The sequence below is a fragment of the Bidens hawaiensis genome, unplaced genomic scaffold (genome assembly GCF_021521415.1).
Source record: "Bidens hawaiensis isolate Kalapana, Puna unplaced genomic scaffold, B.hawaiensis_p1.1 tig00023819_1, whole genome shotgun sequence".
Classification (NCBI taxonomy): Eukaryota; Viridiplantae; Streptophyta; class Magnoliopsida; order Asterales; family Asteraceae; genus Bidens; species Bidens hawaiensis.
The window spans coordinates 356,185-376,953 of record NW_027493746.1 but is presented as its reverse complement, the minus strand read 5'-3'; the positions used below and the strand labels follow the sequence as shown (position 1 = coordinate 376,953).

Sequence of the window (20,769 nt, the reverse complement as noted above, 5' to 3'; positions counted from 1 at the left end):
GGAACAATCCCGCACAAGGGCGGGAGGGGGAATACTCCCGCCCAAATAAGCCAGTCCGTACGATACGGGAAGATCTTCTGTACTGTACCTGACGAGGTATGGGCAAAAGATCTGACTAAAGATACGACAGCTTATTGACAACAGTATGGCGAGCAGCATGCTCCTGTACTGTATGTCACTATTAGCCGCTACCTACTCACCAACTACTGCCATACCACGTGCATAGCCGGCAGTTGGTGGAAAAGGAATAGTACACAGCAGGCCTGGTCACTATCAGCCGCTGCCTACCCACCAACTACCAGCACGGCACGTGCGTAGGCCACAGTTGGTAGAACAGGAATACTATTCAGCAGGCCACACCTTCTTGGAAACCTACCTTCGGCTATAAATACCACAAATGGTATGACCATCTCATCTTATCATATTATCATCATATTATACCTGATATCTGCTCTAGCAATCTCTTAATATACATTTATATTTAAAGAGCAATCTAGTCTGATTCTCACGCCGGAGGGTGGTCACAAGGAGGAACCCCCCCCCCCCTTCTCAGTGACAAGCTCACGGTGTCTGTTTTGCAGGTTATCAGAAGAACCATCTTTACCGGGTCTAACCCCTCGTGGGAAACATCTATCTAACCCCCAGGTTACCCGAAATCTGCCCGGGGTCCGGTTAGTGTTTCTTCATTGGCGCCATCCGTGCATAAAAGCTAGAACTTTATTTCTTTTCAGTTTTTTCAAACTTCTGGAAAGATGGTTAAAGAAACTCCGGTAACCACAACCCCAGCTACTGGGGGGAATACCGGCTACACAGTCTTTACAAACACTACCCCGGTTACCCAAGCTGGGGCAAGTGAAGTAAATTTTACGAACACTACCCCAGTTACGCAAGCTGGGGCAAGTGCAGTAAATAATCGCTCACTGGGATTCACCGATACCCAGTTAGAGAAACGAACAAGACTCCCCCGCCAAACACTCGATGAAGTTAAGGCATGGGCGGAGGCACGTCAGAGGGAATTCCAAGCTGAGTTGGACGAACGCTTGCGTTCCATCCAACAGGCTGACGAATTCGAAGAATACTTGGACGATGACTCGGAGGAATCCGACACCGACGCGAACCCTCGCCATAGGGCAAAAGGGAAGCGTAAGGAAACGGACTCCCAACCGAGAAGGCGTTTTGGAGAAGCCTTCAAACCGAAAAACACAGGTGGAAGCCCACGTGACTTCTCCAAACATTTAGACCAACTGTTGCAAATGCGGGAACGTCCAAATTTGCAAGGGACATTGCGGAAGCAATCGCCCCAAAAAGTGCCAAACAGATGTCCAACATAGGCACATATGATGGTATATCTGACCCAGATGATCATTTGAACAGATTCATAGCGGGGGCAACCGTCAGCAATTGGACGGAACCTACGTGGTGTTACATGTTCCAAATGACGCTTGTTGGGCCAGCTAGAGCGTGGTTCAATCGTCTACCGGTCAACCACATCTACGACTGGGCAGACTTCCAACAGAAGTTTAGCCAACACTTCAGCCAACAGCGAAAGTATACCGAGGAGCAATGGACAATCTTCAAATGCATTCGAGAGGAAGATGAATCTTTGCTAGACTTCATCACTCGCTTCAACTCAAAGAAGCTAAGTCTGGGTAATATCAGCGAAGATCTTGTTCGCGCTGCTTTCATCCAGGGCGCGAACGACCCAGAGCTCATCCGCCCCTTAACGGGTAAAGATGGCATGCCATCCACATGGGATGCCATCATGACAGCAGCAAAACGCTTTGCGGAAACGGAGAAGCAATTGGGTAGAGATCTCCCACAGGGCACAAACCTCTACACCCAGAAAACAAGAGAAGACAACGTCCTTACCGCCCGATTAAACAAAAAGCGGAAGCTAGGCATTTGGCAGTCAAGGGTAAACTTTGACACCTCATCCTGCTTGCAACATCGGTTAGGCGGAAGAGATAACGTACAGTCAAAACAGAACAGATGGACGCCGCTCACCAAAAGCGTCACCGAAATATTCGCCACTGAGGAGCTCCCATGGCCAAAGGCTCCAATAATCCGACATCGTCACAATGCTGATCGGAGCAAATATTGTGACTTTCACAGGACAAAAGGCCACAACACTGAAGAATGCATAGACGTAAAGGACATGGTAGAAGCATTTGTCAGAGATGGGATGCTCGCGCACCTCGTGGCGCAATGAACGCTGAGCAGGCTGATGCGTGTAGAACCCCAGCTGGGGAAAACACGAATAAAATTACAGCTTCAATGTGGAGACTACATGCTGCGTAAAGAACGAGATCCCGAACCAGGTGCATATCGGCTCGATGGCACTCCCATCCCAACAACATGGAAGGGAGCTCAATTACACAGTTTGCATGTAGATCAATTCCAAATTTGTAAAGAAAAGGCCCAGAGCCACTTCTAATGGAAATGATTCTCCTTAGAACATCGACGCTGATGATTTTTACTTTATGAACTATCAACACTGATGCCGGTTTTCACCGCATACATAAGTGTGAAAGTCGTTACGTGGGGAAGGCGGCAAAACCCGCATAAACCCAAAAAACGACAAACCTTCACGCAGGTCAGTTGAAGGGGAAAAGTTCAGTCATCCCATTAAATGAAAGTGCAGGTCTATCCGCATGAATCATGATAGAGGAAACTGAACACTAACCTATTAACAACCGCGCGTCGAACGGTTAATTTATTCAACACGGATATGCCGGTTTTCACCGCATAATTACGTGGAAAGTCGTTACGTGGGGAAGGCGGCAAAACCCGCATAAACCCAAAAAAAGGCAAACCTTCACGCAGGTCAGTTGAAGGGGAAAAGTTCAGTCATCCCACTAAATGAAAGTGCCGGTCTATCCGCATGAATCATGATAGAGGAAACTGAACACTAACCTATTAACAACCGCGCGTCGAACGGTTAATTTATTCAACACGGATATGCCGGTTTTCACCGCATAATTACGTGGAAAGTCGTTACGTGGGGAAGGCGGCAAAACCCGCATAAACCCAAAAAACGGCAAACCTTCACACAGGTCAGTTGAAGGGGAAAAGTTCAGTCATCCCACTAAATGAAAGTGCCGGTCTATCCGCATGAATCATGATAGAGGAAACTGAACACTAACCTATTAACAACCGCGCGTCGAACGGTTAATTTATTCAACACGGATATGCCGGTTTTCACCGCATAATTACGTGGAAAGTCGTTACGTGGGGAAGGCGGCAAAACCCGCATAAACCCAAAAAACGGCAAACCTTCACGCAGGTCAGTCATAGGTAAACTTTGGTCAACTAAATGAAAGTGCCGGTCCTAACCGCACAAATCATGAGAGGAAACCAAACCTATTGACAACCGCGCGTCGAACGGTTAACTTATTCAAGAGAATTTCTAACAAAAGGATGAGGAAAACCTACACGCAGGTCAGATATAGGTAAAGTTTAGCCATCCTACTAAGTGCAAGTGACGGTCCTACCCGCACAATCACGAAAGAGGAAGCAAAACTTCAACCTATTATCTACCACGTTCAAAGGTTAACTTATCCTAAATACTTAGAAATTTCAAAAAGATGAGGAAAACCTCCACGCATGTCAGATATAGGTAAAGTTTAGCCATCCTACTAAGTGCAAATGACGGTCCTACCCGCACAATCACGAAAGAGGAAGCAAAACTTTAACCTATTATCTACCACGTTCAAAGGTTAACTTATTCTACACACTTGGAAAATTGCTAATTTAAACTAAAGTATGCAAGTTATATAACGTTTATAAAGCAAGGAATCCAGAGAAAGAAGCGGTCTTACCCGCACAAAGATTTATATTTCATAATATTCATTACAAGAATGGCCGGGTAACTACCCGCCTACAAGAATATAAATCTATACAAGCTAAATCTATCCTAGCAGTGGGAAGGGATCTTCAGGATCAGGCTTCAGGGCCACTTCCACTTGGACCAGCACCATCAGTAGAGCGTGGCAGTTCAAGGAAAGCTTTAAGGATAGCTAGCCCATCATCAGCAGCAGCAACTTGGTTCACCTTCTCCACCACCGGATGCGGGAAGGCGGCATACTGATTCACTGCTTGGTCGTATACAGCTTCAGTATCTACATTATACAAAGGGAAGTTGGAAGGCGGGATGCCTTTCTCAACGAACCCTAGACCAAGCAGGAAGCCGGCCTTTTCCCCATCCTCGTGAGAAGCGTTGAGGGCTGCGCTCATAGCATCGTCATAAGACGTCTCCGTGAAGACTCGATGCACAACCTACAAAAAAGAAAATATATAAGTATCAGAACCTTTTCTATTTACAAAGAAAAGCGTAAAGAAATGAAAAGCATACCTGAGACAACGCTTCTCGAAGAAGCCATTCCTTGGCAACCAGAGCTTCTTGGAGGGCAGCTTGAGCTTCGTTACGGGCGCGTTCGGCTTCACTCTTGTTGAGGTTGGCAAGCAACACTTCTTTAGCCGCAGCCTCTTCGACGCCCTTTAGCTTCCGCTCAGTGTGGTCAAGCACCCCCCTCTGGTCCAAGATCTCTTGGAGCTTTTTGGCGTCTTCCATCGCCAAGGCATCATGAGCCCGCTGGAGAGCCTCTAATTTGGCTTTAAGCTCTTCATTCTCCACGCGTAGAGGCTCAGCAACAGCTTCAGCCTTGGTGGCCCTCTCGGTTGCGTTCTTTGCAGTTTCCTTAGCCAGCCGAAGCTGTTCATTAACAGCTTGGGCAGCCTTGGAACGGGCCTCGAGCCGGGCCTGAACTTCAACCTCGAGGGCCTTGAAGGCCTTCTCCTTTTCCGCAGCCACTGCGGTAAGCCTTTGGTTCTCCTCCCGGACAGCCCGCGCCTGAGCTACTTCTTTATGACGAGCTCTTTTAACTTGTCGTTTTCACGACAAAGCAGCTCGACGCGCGGCTGCATCCGAGCCAGGAGAACCCGAAGCTCATTGGTTAGCCTACCCTCCTGGTAGCTAGCCATGGCTTCCCCCAACGCACCACTGGGAGCAGCGTGACGAGCCCACTCCACGCACTCCACAGGGGTGCGAAGGGTTGTTCCTCGGCGGATGTTCCATCGTGGAACATACACTTCATTGGAATCCGACACTGCGAAAAACAAAAAGCAGTTAAGAAAAGATGATAAAAAAAATAAAAATATATATATATATATATATATATAAATAGGCCAAAAGATCCCTACGCACCTGTAGGGTCAATAACAGACCGATAGCCGCCAAACCCATCACCTGAACCCAAGGGAAATCCATCCAAGAGGTCAGGCAGATGGGAAGGAGGCAGAGGTTGGCGATAAGCCCCATGCATACCTGAAGGTTCGGCCGTCGTTGCCGATGACGGAGGCATGGTAACAGCCGCCGCGGTCGCCGCCGCGGAATCCGCAGCAAAAGTAACCGCCGGCTCAGTGAAAGATGCGGTAAAAATGGCACTCACAGCCGGCGGTGACGTCATCACAGCTGGAATAGTCGGCTCAACGGAGTGAGCAACTGAACCAGTGGAAGCAGGTGCAGGCGCAGCCGCCTGGGTCGTCGCCTCAGGTAGGCTGACCAGGCCTACCGTCATTGGCGGGGGGGTACTCCTCCCCGCTCCACCCAGGAATGCGTCAACATCCACGCCTGCACAAAAAAGAAGTGTTAATGATATTAAGCTATGAAGTTAAAGATAAAGGAAGTTTGTACTTACGGGTTTTCTTGAGCCTAAATGTACGGACAGGCGGGGATGAACCCGATGGAGCCGGCCTCTTCACGCCGCTCACCATTGTCATCCTGGGCTCTCCGGTGACAGTTGTCACAGCCTCCGGAATGGTGGTCTTATCACCACCGGGGTTCCCCGCCACCTCCTCGCTCTCGGCCTCTGAGTCAGACCGAGGCACTGGATCGGCAGTGGAGGCCACCTTCTCCTTCCCCTTCCCACCGGCAGCCTTCTTCTTCCGCACCAACGGAGGACCATCTGCGGATTCCTCATCAGAACATACGATTAGAAGAATTCCAGCAGAGGTTTCAACATTGAGGGGTCGAGGGTTGAATAGCGCCTTACCTGGCCGCCTGGCGCTAAGGATCTCGTGGCCTAGTGGGTAGACCTCCACGAACCGATCCGCCGTTTGTTCTAGGATGGGCAACTCGTTCTCGTCTAGAGCGCGAGTACCCATCCGAGCGGGACCGTCAGCCTCCCGCGGGTACATGAGCGACTGCAAGTCGTTTTCCTCTGAAATAAACAGGAAACCAGTTAGAAGAGATTCTAAATCAACAAAAAGAAACAGAGCATACCGTAAGGAACAGAGTTCGAACCGTATTCAAGGACGATTGGGATCTTTTGCGCATCCGCCTCCTTCCACACCCGGCTCATCCCCAGCATCACCATCCCGGACTCCGCAAACCGGTAAACCGGAGATTGGACTCGGGATATCTTCGAAAAACATTCCGCCTCCTCGTAGTTGGAGGCGTGAAGGCTGGGAAGTGCTTGCCCGTTCTTGAATTTCATGGCAAGGGGGATGGCGCGAGCGGAGATGTAGAAGAACTCCCGCTTCCACGAGCTGCGCTCGGTTGCGTGGATCTTCAAACCCTTAATCCGGGTTATCAATGTATACCACCCCTGGATGCACCTCCAAGAGTAGAAGGTCATCAGGCGGTCAACATAGGGCTCAATGCCCAGAATCCGGCACACCCACTCGAAGTGCCGAATCTTGGCAATCGCCATCGGGTGCACCTCGGTCAAGTGCACACCGTGCCTCTCCAGGACACGGAAAACAAACTTTGTCAATGGGAACCTAAGATTCCCATAAACAAAGAATGCAGCATATACCCCGATCTTGCCTCTGGGGGCATCGTACACCGTCTGATGGGGTTCAGGAAACTCAGGCTCGAGAGACTCGAGCATGAACTTCCTGACGACGTACTGATACAGATCGACAGGCAGAGCACACTGGCACTCGCCAGCAGTACTCTTGTCATCGGCTGTAGATTCGAGATCACGAGACGACATCTTGCAAAAGAAAGAAGAAAACGATTTCAAGAGAATGCTCGACTGAAAGATGAGTATTCGCCGTAAATCGTTCTGAAGATGAAGAGAAGAGTGAAAGTGTGGATTAAAAAGAACCCTCTCCCCCTTTATATACTAATCGCAATTAATGCGATGCATTTAATGCGGAAGAGAGAGAAATCGAATGTGCAATGAAACAATGACACGTGGCAAAAAGCAAGCTGGCAACAGCTGTTGAAAGGACGCGTACCATTAATTTCGCGGCCACGCGCCCGAAAAATCGCGCCCACGCGCCTGAAAAAGCGTCTGGAATGACCAGGTACTGTCACGTCACCATAACTTCCTGCACGTCCTGACACAGTCAGAAGAAACCGTCTCACGACGTTTCAGACGTTTGGACTGTTCTTATCCTTTCACCAACTCTTCGAATTTCAAAATTCAAAAAGATTCAAAGTAAGCGGGAAAATACCCCTTACCTTGGCAACCAAGTAACCGTAAGACGGATGCGGGTACAGTGTTAAGGCAAAACCCTTCACATACCTAGCACCCGCAGGGAATTGAAGCCAAGAATAACTTGGCAACCAAGTAACCGTAAGACGGATGCGGGTACAGTGTTAAGGCAAAACCCTTCACATACCTTGCACCCGCAGGAAATTGAAGCCAAGAATAACTTGGCAACCAAGTAACCGTAAGACGGATGCGGGTACAGTGTTAAGGCAAAACCCTTCATATACCTAGCACCCGTAGGGAATTGAAGCCAAGAATACCTCGGCAACCAAGTAACTATAAGACGGGTGCGGGTACAGTGTTAAGGCAAAACCCTTCACATACCTAGCACCCGCAGGGAATGGACGCCAGGAATACCTTGGAAGTAAAATAACCGTAAGACAAGCGCGGGTACAGTGTTAAGGCAAAACCCTTCACATACCTAGCGCTCCGCAGGGAATTGAAACCAAGAAGGATCTTCTGGGCAATGCTTGCGGAAACGGAAATAACATCCCCGCATAGCGGGAACGTCGAGAACTACGTTGTTTGAAGCTCCAGGATGGAATTGGTGGTTTTAACATAATTGATCACTATGTTCAAAACTACCAAAACCTCATGGAGAATCCACAAAAGTGGGACTCAACGCTCCTGACTTGCGAGGAGGTTACAGACCTACCCGCATCATACCCAAAGATCAAGCAGGAAAGTCGGGAATTTCTGCAAGTGACAAGGACTTCCTCGGGAAGAATCCCCATGGAAAACCTTAAAAAACCCTTTTTCAAAACCCTTTGCTTAAGTCCAAAAGTTCACCTCACTTTATTAAACACTCATGAGAAGAACATTGGACTGGGGGGACTTGAAGAGGTAGGTCCCAGCAGAGCCCAGTTGGACCCGCAAGACTCACCTTGAAGAGGGACGTCTGCGCAGAAACCAACTGGATCCGCAGGACCAACCATGCTCAGAGACGTGACGTCCTTACGCGCAGTACGCAAGCTGTTCCCGCAGGAAATGCCTCCCAATGGTGAAGGACTCTGCCTGTTCCCGCAGCTGCGGATACAAGCCATCAGGGAAGGCCACCCGCGCAGCAAGGCTACACGCACAAGGCACTTAGCTCTCAATCACTCAGTGTCACCTGAAGGAATGAGCAAAGCCGGGAACAATCCCGCACAAGGGCGGGAGGGGGAATACTCCCGCCCAAATAAGCCAGTCAGTACGATACGGGAAGATCTTCTGTACTGTACCTGACGAGGTATGGGCAAAAGATCTGACTAAAGATACGACAGCTTATTGACAACAGTATAGCGAGCAGCATGCTCCTGCACTGTATGTCACTATTAGCCGCTGCCTACTCACCAACTACTGCCATACCACGTGCATAGCCGGCAGTTGGTGGAAAATGAATAGTACACAGCAGGCCTGGGCACTATCAGCCGCTGCCTACCCACCAACTACCAGCAGGGCACGTGCGTAGGCCACAGTTGGTAGAACAGGAATACTATTCAGCAGGCCACACCTCCTTGGAAACCTACCTTCGGCTATAAATACCACAAATGGTATGACCATCTCATCTTATCATATTATCATCATATTATACCTGATATCTGCTCTAGCAATCTCTTAATATACATTTATATTTAAAGAACAATCTAGTCTGATTCTCACGCCGGAGGGTGGTCACAAGGAGGAACCCCCCCCCCCTTCTCAGTGACAAGCTCACGGTGTCTGTTTTGCAAGTTATCAGAAGAACCATCTTTACCGGGTCTAACCCCTCGTGGGAAACATCTATCTAACCCCCAGGTTACCCGTAATCTGCCCGGGGTCCGGTTAGTGTTTCTTCACTAATTAAACAAACGCATACAATAATAAAGGAATGTAAGCAACAAATGTTACCTAATCACGTCAATGAGCGAACATGACTGCGATGAAGAACACAAATACCCCAATTAACATGCAATTGAACTCGAAATAAGCGCAATTAACCAGCAAAAAAGATGACAAAACAACACGCGTCCATACATGTGGCATCTCAAACACGCGCTTCAACATACGGTACTTGGCGAAACGAAGAAGGAACGATAATCGCATCAAACTCTACGTAACAAATTATCTTTCAATAGCACATAATTGTTACTGATGATCTACTTCATCATCGTGAAGATCCCAGAAAGGCTTTATTGAAGTAAAAGGGAGTTAGGGTTTGGTCCAGGGATGATGTGAACGGGTTAAGACCTGTGAAGAAGGTATGTTATAACCCATTTTTTTAATTTGGGTATCAAGACCCGTGGGTAATACCCATGACCCACGAATTTTTTAGGCTTAAATTAATGAGATGCCACCATTTTGAAATGAAGCAATCTGGTGGCACGAGAGGGGGTGGGGAGCAACGTGAGGGCTTCATTCATAGGCAATTATATAGATTGATATAGATTTGTACAATTATACATCAATTAACTACTATAACGTAATAATTAGGATATAGCCCGTGTGATACACGGATGGTTAAAAAAATACAACAAAAAAGTTAAACTTTATAATATGTATAATAACATACCTTATAAATTTATAACATATAAATAATTAGAAAGAATAATATGTATTTGTATTAGAAAATAAAAATGAAGAGTTATGAATATTTACCAATTAAGAAAAAAAGAAGTTTACCATTAATTCATTTTAGTTGAGTTTGTAAGGCAATATTTAAACAATATCTTTGTTGTATGATACCCTTTTATGGTGTGCAATTTTTTTTATAACATAGTTATTAATGTGTCAAAAGGCAACAAATATTCTATCAACTCAAGATATATTAATATAGTTTTAAATGATTTAGTTTTGCTATTAAAAATATACCAGCGACACAGCTTATTGTTTGTTTACCTTTTATTTTGATATCAACACTGTTACACTACTATCTTTAAAAATAAGATCTAACAAATCCATCAATCACATTCACAACGTTATACTTTCATATAAAATGAGATAATTAGTGAAGAAAACAAAAAAAAATTGAACTTTCATTAAAATTAAAAGGTAATAATAATAATAATGAAATGAACCATTTACAAAAAAGGATTAGTGTATGTGTATATTAATCATTCTGAATCACTCTCCATGCTTCCCATGGCCTTCAATCCGGTTGGTCTCTACACATAACACAAAACAAAAAACCAACAACCTTTAATAATAACTTTAGATTCAAATCACACCCATCATGTACACCTTTTAATGCATAAGCTACATGCCACTAAAAAAACCCGCCACTAAAAACCCATTTTCTTGAAATGGTCTAAATCAACACCAAACGTACAACTTTTAAAGCATGGTCCAACCAATGTTTTAAAAACCGGTTTTTTACTTGTACCGGATTGTGCTAAAAAATGGTACAACCGGTTGAACCGGGTTATACCGGGAGGTTCAACCGGCTGAATAATTAACCTTATAATTTCCTATAAATACAATTTAACTCCAAAAATAACCCAAAAGTAAATGATCTTATAACAAAAAATAATTCAAAAGTTAATCCATATTAAAAAATAATACAAAAGCACTCAATTTTAAAAAAACAATCCTAAAGTTACACGTTTGAATATTAATTGTTGAGTTAAAAGTCATTTTTATAAAATATGGGCCGCAAATATCAAAAATTTCTTTGACATAAAACTGGTTTGCCAGTAAAGACCGGTATTTTAGAAAAAACCGCCGGTACGATATTCTAGCAAACCGGCCAAAAATATCGGGCTCAAAATACCGGCTTGCTGCGGGAAATCCGATTTAACCGGTTCAACCGGCCGGTTTGAACCGGTTTTTAAAACACCGGGTCCAACCACTAAAATCAACACGAAACATACAACTTTTAAAGCATGGTACAACGAGTCATTCCAAAAACAAGAAAATTTAGGTAAGTACAACTCTTAAAGCACAAGTTTCAAGCGACTAATGCATGATCAATGCACCACCAATTTTTCGAATCAAATCTTTAAAGTGTGCTTTGATAACGTGTATCTTGAGCTTCAAAAACTATACGTTTGTCTCAAATCATACCCATTCACAAAAAAGGGAAAATGGGTTTAATCTAAGACAAGCGTACGAGTTTTAAAGAACAAGTTACAGGTTATCAAAACACGGCCCAAAATTTTGATGGAAAAAGATTAGACCCATTTATCTTGGAAGATAAAATTGAAAGACCAAAATGAGTACAGCTTTTAAAGCATAAGTTACAACCCATTAAAGCATGATTTGATAACATACCTTCTTTGTATTCTTCTTTTCTATAACCTCATATCTATCTTGACATATATCAGTCAACCATGCTCCCGGACTCACCAACTAAAACAAACACAAACATATGATTAAAGATCAAATCTTGAAAAACTAAGTGTATTTGTGTGTGCAAATGGCGACTTACAAGCAAGCTTCTTTGAATAGCTTTAGGCCTCTTTTTAGGTCTATGTGAAGGCTTACAACCTTTCATAGCCATGAAATCTTCTTCTTTCTCTTTGCTTGATAATGTTATATACAGTTTCGGCCACACGTGTTTGACCTTGCGATCTGTTCCACCGTCTACAGAAGAAGATACACACGGTTTACCAGCCGCAGTAACAGTCGAAGCTCCTCTTGTCGTACTCGCCTCCTTCTCTGGTGATGGTTTTCGATGGCTTTCGGATCGCAGATGAACTGCTGTTTCGGAATTCCTGTATCTCAACACATCAATAGCTTGTTAGATTTGCGGAAATTTGGGGAAAATTCTTATTTATACTGAAATATTTATACAATTTATTAGGGATGAGATCTGTATCGTCACGAAATATACCAATGCCGAAAACGAGTAAAGTCATATACAGAAAAGCCTACCGATTTTCGTTTAGTAGCCGTACAATTAAAATTACCGACACCGAAAGCATAAACATCAAATTATGTCCGATTAGTCAAAGTTTGTGAAATTTTCGTTTTTCCGTTAAAATAAACATAAAATTATGGACAAATCGGTATCCAGATCTCGAGAAAATTAGGTTAGCTTGATTTAACATTCTATTGATATCTTGAAATACCTTGTGAGTTGGGTAAGTGGATGAGCAACAGAAGCTTGCTTATTATTATTGTTATTGGTGGTGGTGGTGGTGGTGGTGGTGTTATCGGAAGAAAAGGTAGAAAATCGAGAGTTGAGTCTCCGGCGAATTCTACGGCGGCCGGAGACGGCGTAGGCCGTATCGACGGAATCGTAATCATCCGGATCTTTCATCCGTACACACCTGAGCCGCTTCTTATTACCCCATTTTAAGAACAAATCTGTTGCAGTTTCTTCTTGTTGTTGTTGTTTACACTCCATTAGTTTGTCAGATCACTTAAATTAAATATGAGCTTTAAGTTAACAAATTCATCATCTGGATACAAAGTTAGGTGAAGTTTGGTTGAATCTGCAAAATATAGAAATGGATTTAGCCAAATGATTTTGAACAACAAGAAGTTATAGATCAGTTTGTGATGATTATAGGGAAGGTAAACTTACAAAATGAGTTGTGAAGTAAATTTGATGGTTTTTTTAGAGGAGAGTTTGAGAGAATTGTGAAAGAAATAATAATAATAATAATAATAATAATAATAATAATAATAATAGTAATAGGTGTGGTGTGTAATGTTAATGTGTTCATCTTCCATAGTTGTGTTTTCTGGCATTTATAGCTCTGGGATAACTAGTAATGAATTCTGACCATTGGATTGGGGATCAACGGTGGATGGTGGATACAACGTCGTTTACTTTAGTTTAGTTTAGGAAGGAGGGTTGAAAGACATTGGATGCATAAAATTTCTGTTTTTATTGGATATTTTTAACTTTTGTGATTTATATCGTGAAAGAATTTAGCAGTACTCATTTAAAGTATTTGTTGGCTAATTAAAAAAATATATCCTTGTTTTAACTATTAAAATGGATGTAGAGTATCATCTAAACCAATCTAGTTAAGTCGAGTTATCTAGTTATTAGGTGGAGGTAGACTTGTTTAGTTTAAGACATCAATGCTGACTCATTTAATTTAAAGGAAATTAAGTGTAAACACAGAAAAGTTCAAAGTTCTATTTTTCAGACTAAAACTTTGCTCTAAGTTGGTATTTGGTTCGTTGTTGTATTTCAATAACGTGCCTTGTGAAAAATTGTGTGTAATAATAATTTTGTGTAAATATATATTTAATGCTTAAATAAATAAAAATCATATAAATAAATGGTTGATTAAACTCACAAACCTAGCCAAACTTGATTTACCGGTCTTCCTCAAATGATTTGGTTTCCTTAATCAGATCATGGCATGTGGTTGTATGCTTGTAGAGAATGCAAGGTGCAACACCCGATTAGATTGAGTTGTTGAAGGGGATGTTCATCACTTCACACTTTTCATATAGGCCATGCGATTTTTTTATTTTTATTATTAATTTTTTTTTGGTCATGATGCGATCTGTTACTTTAGAGCATTCTCAACCGATTCTCAATCCCCATCTCTACATTAGAAAATATTTTATTTCTCTCTTATGTTTAATTAAATAATATTTTTTTGTGCTTTAATTATTACAGTTTTCTCTCTATACTATATAATTTACAAAAAATCACTACATTTTTTCTCAAATTTACAAAAAATCACTACATTTTCTCTCTTCACCCTATAATTTACACTTACGACCACTCAAAATAGGGATGGCAATGAAACCCGAACCCGATGGGAAAACCCGAAACCCGACATAAATTGGGCGGGTAATACTCGACCCGTTAGGGTTTGGGACGGGTTTGGGATTAGTTTTGAAATTTTTCACGGGTTTGGGATTTCTAATATACCCGATTACCCGATAACATAGACTCATTTACCCGATTATATACCCGATGTATCCGATATAGCTTATTATATTATATATATACTATATTCCAAATATATTATTTGTCGAAACTTGTTTATGTCAATTATTTGAGATATTTTATCTATATGGTAACCTTCTTTGTTATCGATTAGTTATATTTTGTCAATACCCCGGTAGAAACCCGACGGGTTTTGAGCCGGGTATACCCGACGGGTATTTTGTCAAAACCCGAAAGAAAACCCGACAGGTAATTAGCTGATTAAAACCCGACGGGTTTGGGATGAACTTTTATAACCGAGTATGGGTTTGGGAATACCTAAACCCGACCCATTGTCATCCCTAACTCAAAACCACACCCTGTAATTTGGAAACTCCTCTCACATTATTTTGGAGAACCGGATGAGAATGTTCTTAAAATGGCCAAGTAGTTGTTCGTCTTATTAAAAACTATTTTATTGCACGACTTTATTTCTCCTTGTTTTGTTACTCGGACGTTGATTGAACTTCTCGTCCACCACACTTTTTTAGCTTGCGATTTTATTCATTCTTTGTTGTTCAATGAGATATGTGGGCGCAAAATTATTGTCACTCCTTTAAATCCTTATTGATAATTTACAATAGACGCCACCCGGTGCTCTCTCTTCTCAATTCCAATTTACATCTAGTTGAGGTACACGCTTGAGCAATATTGTTATTTTTGTACAATAATCATCTACTTTCCTATTTCCATGTTTTAATCCTTTGTAGTTGCATTTTCCTTCCATAAATTTGTTATGAAAACATTGTTCAGTGAGGATTGTGCATTGGTCGGTTTTGAGATTGAAGTAGAACTGAATCAGAACCGAAATTTCAATTTTTCAGTTGTATGTATGTGTTTGATTCGGTAATCGGTCGGTTTACAATTTTATATTATTGGTTAAAATGTTTGTGGATGAAAAAATTGACCCAAAATAGGATTTGAGGCTTAAACTTTTGGTCTAAAATTTTGTTAAGCACTTATTAATGAATTTGGTCACATAACTTTTGGCCTAAAATAATGAGTTTGGATCACAAATTCAACAAGAAATGATCAAACAAATTCATTGTGTTTCATTCCCATGTTCGGTGTGGTTCGGGTTCATTGAAATTTAGTTTGATTTTGATAAAATTCAGTTCTTTGGTGCAATTCGTTTTTGGAATGAACTATTACCTAAACATAACCGCTATATTTATTTTAAAGAGAAAAAAAAAAGAACGAACTTTCAATTATTTTAGGTCTTTGTAATTTCGATTTGATTTTGTCAATTAATTGGTTCGATTAACCTATTTCTTTTTCTGCTTACCCCTACTTTGTAATGTAAGCCATGCATAGTAACCCATTGTTGATTTCCCAGCTAGAATGATATGAATGTATACATTATGTATGTTGTTATTTTGCGACCAAGTAAAGGTAAGAGTAGCTATTTGAAGAAACACCAGTCGAACCCCGACCGATTACTGGTAACCTGGGGGTTGGAGAGATGTTTCCCACGAGGGGTTAGACCCTTGGAAGATGGTTCTTCTGATAACCTGCAAAACAGACACCGTGAGCTCGTCACTGAGAAGGGGGGGGTTCCTCCTTGTGACCACCCTCCGGTGTGAGAATCAGACTAGATTGCTCTTTAAATATAAAAGTATATTAAGAGATTGCTAGAGCAGATATCAGGTATATATGATGATAATATGATAAGATGAGATGGTCATACCATTTGGGGTATTTATAGCCGAAGGTAGGTTTCCAAGGGGTTTAGCCGGCCCAACACGCTACCAACTGTAACCTATGCACGTGCCCTGCCTGTGAGTGGTGGATAGGTAGCGGCTGACACAGAGCAGGCGTGTCGTGCACTCTTCCTCTTCTGCCAACAACAGGCTAGGCACGTGGTATGGCAGGAGTTGGTGGGTAGGCGGCGGCTATTGGTCACAGTGCTGTGGCGTGCTGTCTGCCATGCTGCTGTCAGTGAGCTGTCGCATTCTTGGTCAGATCTTTTGTCTGTACCTCGTCAGGTATCACACAAAAGATCCTCCATCCTACGGACTGGCTCATTTAGGCGGGAGTTTTCCCCCTCCCGCCTTTGCTCATTCCTTCAGGTGACACTGGGGAGAGTTAAGTGCCTAGTGCGTGTAGCCATGCTGCGCGGGTGGCCTTCACTCATGGCTTGTATCCGAGGCTGCGGGAACAGGCGGAGTCCTTCACCATGGGAGGCATTTCCTGCGGGACCAGCTTGCATACTGCGCGTAAGGACGTCACTTCTCTGAGCATGGTTGGTCCTGCGGATCCAGTTGGTCTCTGCGCAGACGTCCCTGTTTAAGGTGAGTCTTGCGGGTCCAACTGGGCTCTGCTGGGACCTACCTCTTCAAGTCCCCCCAGTCCAATGTTCTTCTCATGCGTGTTTAATAAAGTGAGGTGAACTTTTGGACTTAAAAGGGGTTTTGAAAAGGGTTTTGTAAGGTTTTCCATGGGAAGTCCTTGTCACTTGCAGAAATGCCCGAGTTTCCTGCTTGGTCTTTGGGTATGATGCGGGTAGGTCTGTAACCTCCTCGCAAGTCAGGAGCATTGAGTCCCAGTTGTGTGGATTCTCCATGAGGTTTTGGTAGTTTTGAACATAGTGATCAATTATGTTAAAACCACCAATTCCATCCTGGAGCTTTAAACAACGTAGTTCTCGACGTTCCCGCTATGCGGGGATGTTATTTCCTTTTCCGCAAGCATTGCCCAGAAGATCCTTCTTGGTTTCAATTCCCAGCGGAGCGCTAGGTATGTGAAGGGTTTTGCCTTAACACTGTACCTGCGCTCGTCTTACGGTTACTTTACTTCCAAGGTATTCCTGGCGTCAATTCCCTGCGGGTGCTAGGTATGTGAAGGGTTTTGCCTTTACACTGTACCCGCACCTGTCTTATAGTTACTTGGTTGCCGAGGTACTTGGCTTCAATTCCCTGCGGGTGCTAGGTATGTGAAGGGTTTTGCCTTAACACTGTACCCGCATCCGTCTTATGGTTACTTGTTCGCCAAGGTTTTCTTGGCTTCAATTCCCTGCGGGTGCTAGGTATGTGAAGGGTTTTGCCTTTACACTGTACCCGCATCCGTCTTATGGTTACTTGTTCGCCAAGGTTTTCTTGGCTTCAATTCCCTGCGGGTGCTAGGTATGTGAAGGGTTTTGCCTTAACACTGTACCCGCATCCGTCTTATGGTTACTTGTTTGCCAAGGTAAGGGGGTATTTTCCCGCTTCTTTTTAAATTTTGAATTTTGAAATTCGAAAGGTTGGTGGAAAGATAGGAACAGTCCAAACCTCTGAAACGTCGCGCGACGGTTTCTTCTGACTGTCAGGACGTGCAGGAAGTTATGGTGACGTGACATTATATGGTCATTCCAGACGCTTTTTCAGGCGCGTGGGCGCGATTTTTCGGGCGCGTGGCCGCGAAATTACTGGCACACGTCCTGTCAACAGCTGTTGCCAGTCTGCTTTTTGCCACGTGTCATAGTTTCATTGCACCTTCGATTTCTCTCTCCTTCGCATTAAATTCACCGCATTAATTGCGATTAGTATATAAAGGTGGAGAGGGTTATTTGCAATTCACACTTTTCACTTTCATCTCTTCTTCTCAAGTAATTTCCGGTGAATTTTTCTGTTCAGTAAAGCATTACCCTGAAATCTCTTTTCATCTTTCTTCCACTATGCCTTCTCATGATGCTGATGACCAGAAGACTGCTGGCGAATGCCAGTGCTCTCTTCCTGTCGATCTGTACCAGTATATCGTCAGGAAGTTCATGCTCGAGTCTCTCGAGCCTGAGTTTCCTGAACCCCACCATACTGTGTACGATGCCCCTAGTGGCAAGATCGGGGTTTATGCTGCATTCTTTGTCTACGGAAACCTTAGGTTTCCGTTGACAAAGTTTGTGTACCGTGTTCTGGAGAGGCACGGTGTGCACCTGACAGAGGTGCACCCCATGGCCATTGCCAAGGTCCGGCACTTTGAGTGGGTGTGTCGGATACTGGGCCTTGAGCCCCTCGTTGACCGTCTGATGACCTTCTACACTTGGAGGTGCATCCAGGGGTGGTACACTCTTACAACCCGTATCAAGGGTTTAAAGATTTGTACCACCGAGCGGAGTCTTCGCTCGTGGAGAAGAGAGTTCTTCTTCATATCCGCTCGCGCCATCCCCATCGCCATGAAGTTCAAGAATGGCCAGGCGCTTCCGAACCTTCCCGCCCTCAACTACGAGGAGGCGGAATGGTTCTCGAAGATATCCCGGGTCCATTCCCCGGTTTTCCGTTTTCCGGAGTCGGCGATGGTGATGCTGGGGATGAGCCGGGTGTGGAAGGCGGCGAATGCGGATAAGGTTCCGATCGTCCTTGAATATGGTTCGAACTCTGTCCCTTATGGTACGTCTTGTTTCATTTTGCTGACTTCGATTTTTTCTAACTTTCTTGTTGATTTCAGAGGGGAACGATCTTCAGTCGCTCCTGAACCCGCGGGAGGAAGATGGTCCCGCGCGGATGGGTACTCGTGCTCTGGACGAGAACGAGTTGCCCATCTTGGAGCAGACCGCGGGTCGGTTCGTGGAGGTTTACCCGCCAGGCCAAGAGATCCTGAGCCACCGACGGCCAGGTAAGCCTATCTTCTACCCTGAACCTCTCAATGCTGTGCCTGCTGCTGGAGTTGACATTTCTTCTTCTGAGGAATCCGCAGAAGGTCCTCCACTGGTGCGGAAGAAAAAGGCTGCCGTCGGGAAAGGCAAGGAGAAGGTGGCCTCTACGGCCGACCCGGTAGTCCTATCTGACTCGGAGTCAGATAGTGCAGAGGTGGCGGGGGAGCCCGGTGGTGAGGAGACCACCGCTCCGGAGGCTGTAGCGACGACGACGGTTACCGGTGTCAAGAGGCCGGCTCCATCGGGTTCGCCCCCGCTCGTCCGTACGTTCAAGCTCAAGAAACCCCGTAAGTGCCCCCATAATTCTTGTCTAGATTTGTTGTTTCAAATAAATTTTTCTAACACTTTTGCTTGTGCAGGTGTGGATGTTGACGCATTCCAGGGTGGAGTTGGAGCAAGTATTCCTCCGCCAATGAGGGAAGGCTCGGTCAGCCTTCCCGAGGCGTCGACCCAGGCGTCTGCGCCTGCTTCCGTTGGTTCCAGCCTTCCTAAGGCTGTTCCAGCTGAGAAGGTGTCTCCGCCGGCCGTGAGTGCAATTTTTACAGCATCTTTCACGGAGCCGGCGGTTACTGTTGCTGAGGAGGCGACGCCAACAATGGCTACCACAGCGGCTGCCACTATACCTGCGCCACCGGCACCGACGGCCGGACCATCAGGTACGCGCCGGGCTTCCCGCCGATCTATGCCACCTTCCCGTCTGCCTGACCTGTTGGATGGATTTCCTTTAGGTTCAGGTGATGGGTTTGGCGGCTATCGGCCTGTTATTGACCCTACAGGTACGTAGGGTTCTTTTTCCTTTGTATATTTTTGTCATCTTTTCCTAACTGCCTTTGTTTCTTTTGCAGTGTCGGATTCCAATGAAGTGTATGTTCCAAGATGGAACATACGCCGAGGAACAACCCTTCGCACCCCTGTGGAGTGCGTGGATTGGGCTCGCCACGCTGCTCCTCATGGTGCGTTGGGGGAAGCCATGGCTAGCTACCAGGAGGGTAGGCTAACCAATGAGCTTCGGGTTCTCCAGGCCCGGACGCAGCCCCGCGTCGAGCTGCTTTGTCGTGAAAACGACAAGTTAAAAGCAGCTCGCGCCAAAGATGTATCTGAAGCGCGGGCTCTTCGGGAGGAGAACCGGCAGTTGGCCGCTGCCGCAGCCGAGAAGGAGAAGGCATTCAAGGCCCTCGAGGTTGAAGTCCAGGCGCGACTCGAGGCCCGCTCCAAGGCTGCCCAAGCTGTGAATGAACAGCTTCGGCTGGCCAAGGAGACTGCGCGAAACTCAACTGAGAGGGCTGCCAAGGCTGAAGCTGTTGCTGAGCCGCTTCGCGAAGAGAATGAGCAGCTTAAATGCAAATTAAAGGCTCTTCAGCATGCTCATGACGCCTTGGCAATGGAAGATGCCAAGAAGCTGCAGGAGATCCTTGACCAGAGGGGGGTGCTTGACCGCACTGAAAGGAAACTCAAAAGCGTCGAAGAGGCTGCCGCCAAGGAAGTTCAACTTGCCAACCTTGATAAGAGCGGAGCCGAACGTGCTTACAAAGAAAGTCAAGCTACCCTCCAATGGCTGCTTCGAGAAGCGTTGCCTCAGGTATCTTTAACTTTTTCTTTACGCTTTCTGCTCGTAATTAGAAAATGTTCTAACTTGTATTCTCTTGTAGGTTGTGCGTCGGGTCCTTTCGGAGACCTCTTATGACGATGCGATGAGCACAGCCCTCAACGCTTCTCATGAGGATGGGGAGAAGACTGGCTTCCTGCTTGGTCTAGGGTTTGCTGAGAGAGGCTTTCCGCCCTCC

At 44.9% G+C, this 20,769-nt stretch overlaps 1 protein-coding gene across 1 annotated transcript; it reads right to left on the bottom strand.

Annotated features, from left to right (window-relative positions):
• Window positions 1-10,544: 10,544 nt before the first annotated feature.
• LOC143568180 (uncharacterized) lies at window positions 10,545-12,313 on the bottom strand. The gene is made up of 4 exons (XM_077054396.1): window positions 12,249-12,313; window positions 11,884-12,169; window positions 11,727-11,804; window positions 10,545-10,621 (listed from the first exon to the last, which is right to left on the bottom strand). Exons 1-4 carry the CDS (start codon window positions 12,311-12,313, stop codon window positions 10,571-10,573), a joined length of 480 nt encoding a protein of 159 aa, XP_076910511.1. The 3' UTR covers window positions 10,545-10,570.
• Between the last annotated feature and the right edge of the window lie 8,456 nt (window positions 12,314-20,769).

What these genes read in the sequence shown, in the direction of transcription:
- LOC143568180 (XM_077054396.1), bottom strand. Translation starts at nt 12,313, where the DNA reads ATGACTTTACTCGTTTTCGGCATTGGTATATTTCGTGACGATACAGAT. An exon ending in GATCTCATCCCTAATAAATT is followed by an intron (nt 12,170 to 12,248) that starts GTATAAATATTT and finishes GTTGAGATACAG; the next exon opens with GAATTCCGAAACAGCAGTTC. An exon ending in AAAAGAAGAATACAAAGAAG is followed by an intron (nt 10,622 to 11,726) that starts GTATGTTATCAA and finishes TGTTATGTGTAG; the next exon opens with AGACCAACCGGATTGAAGGC.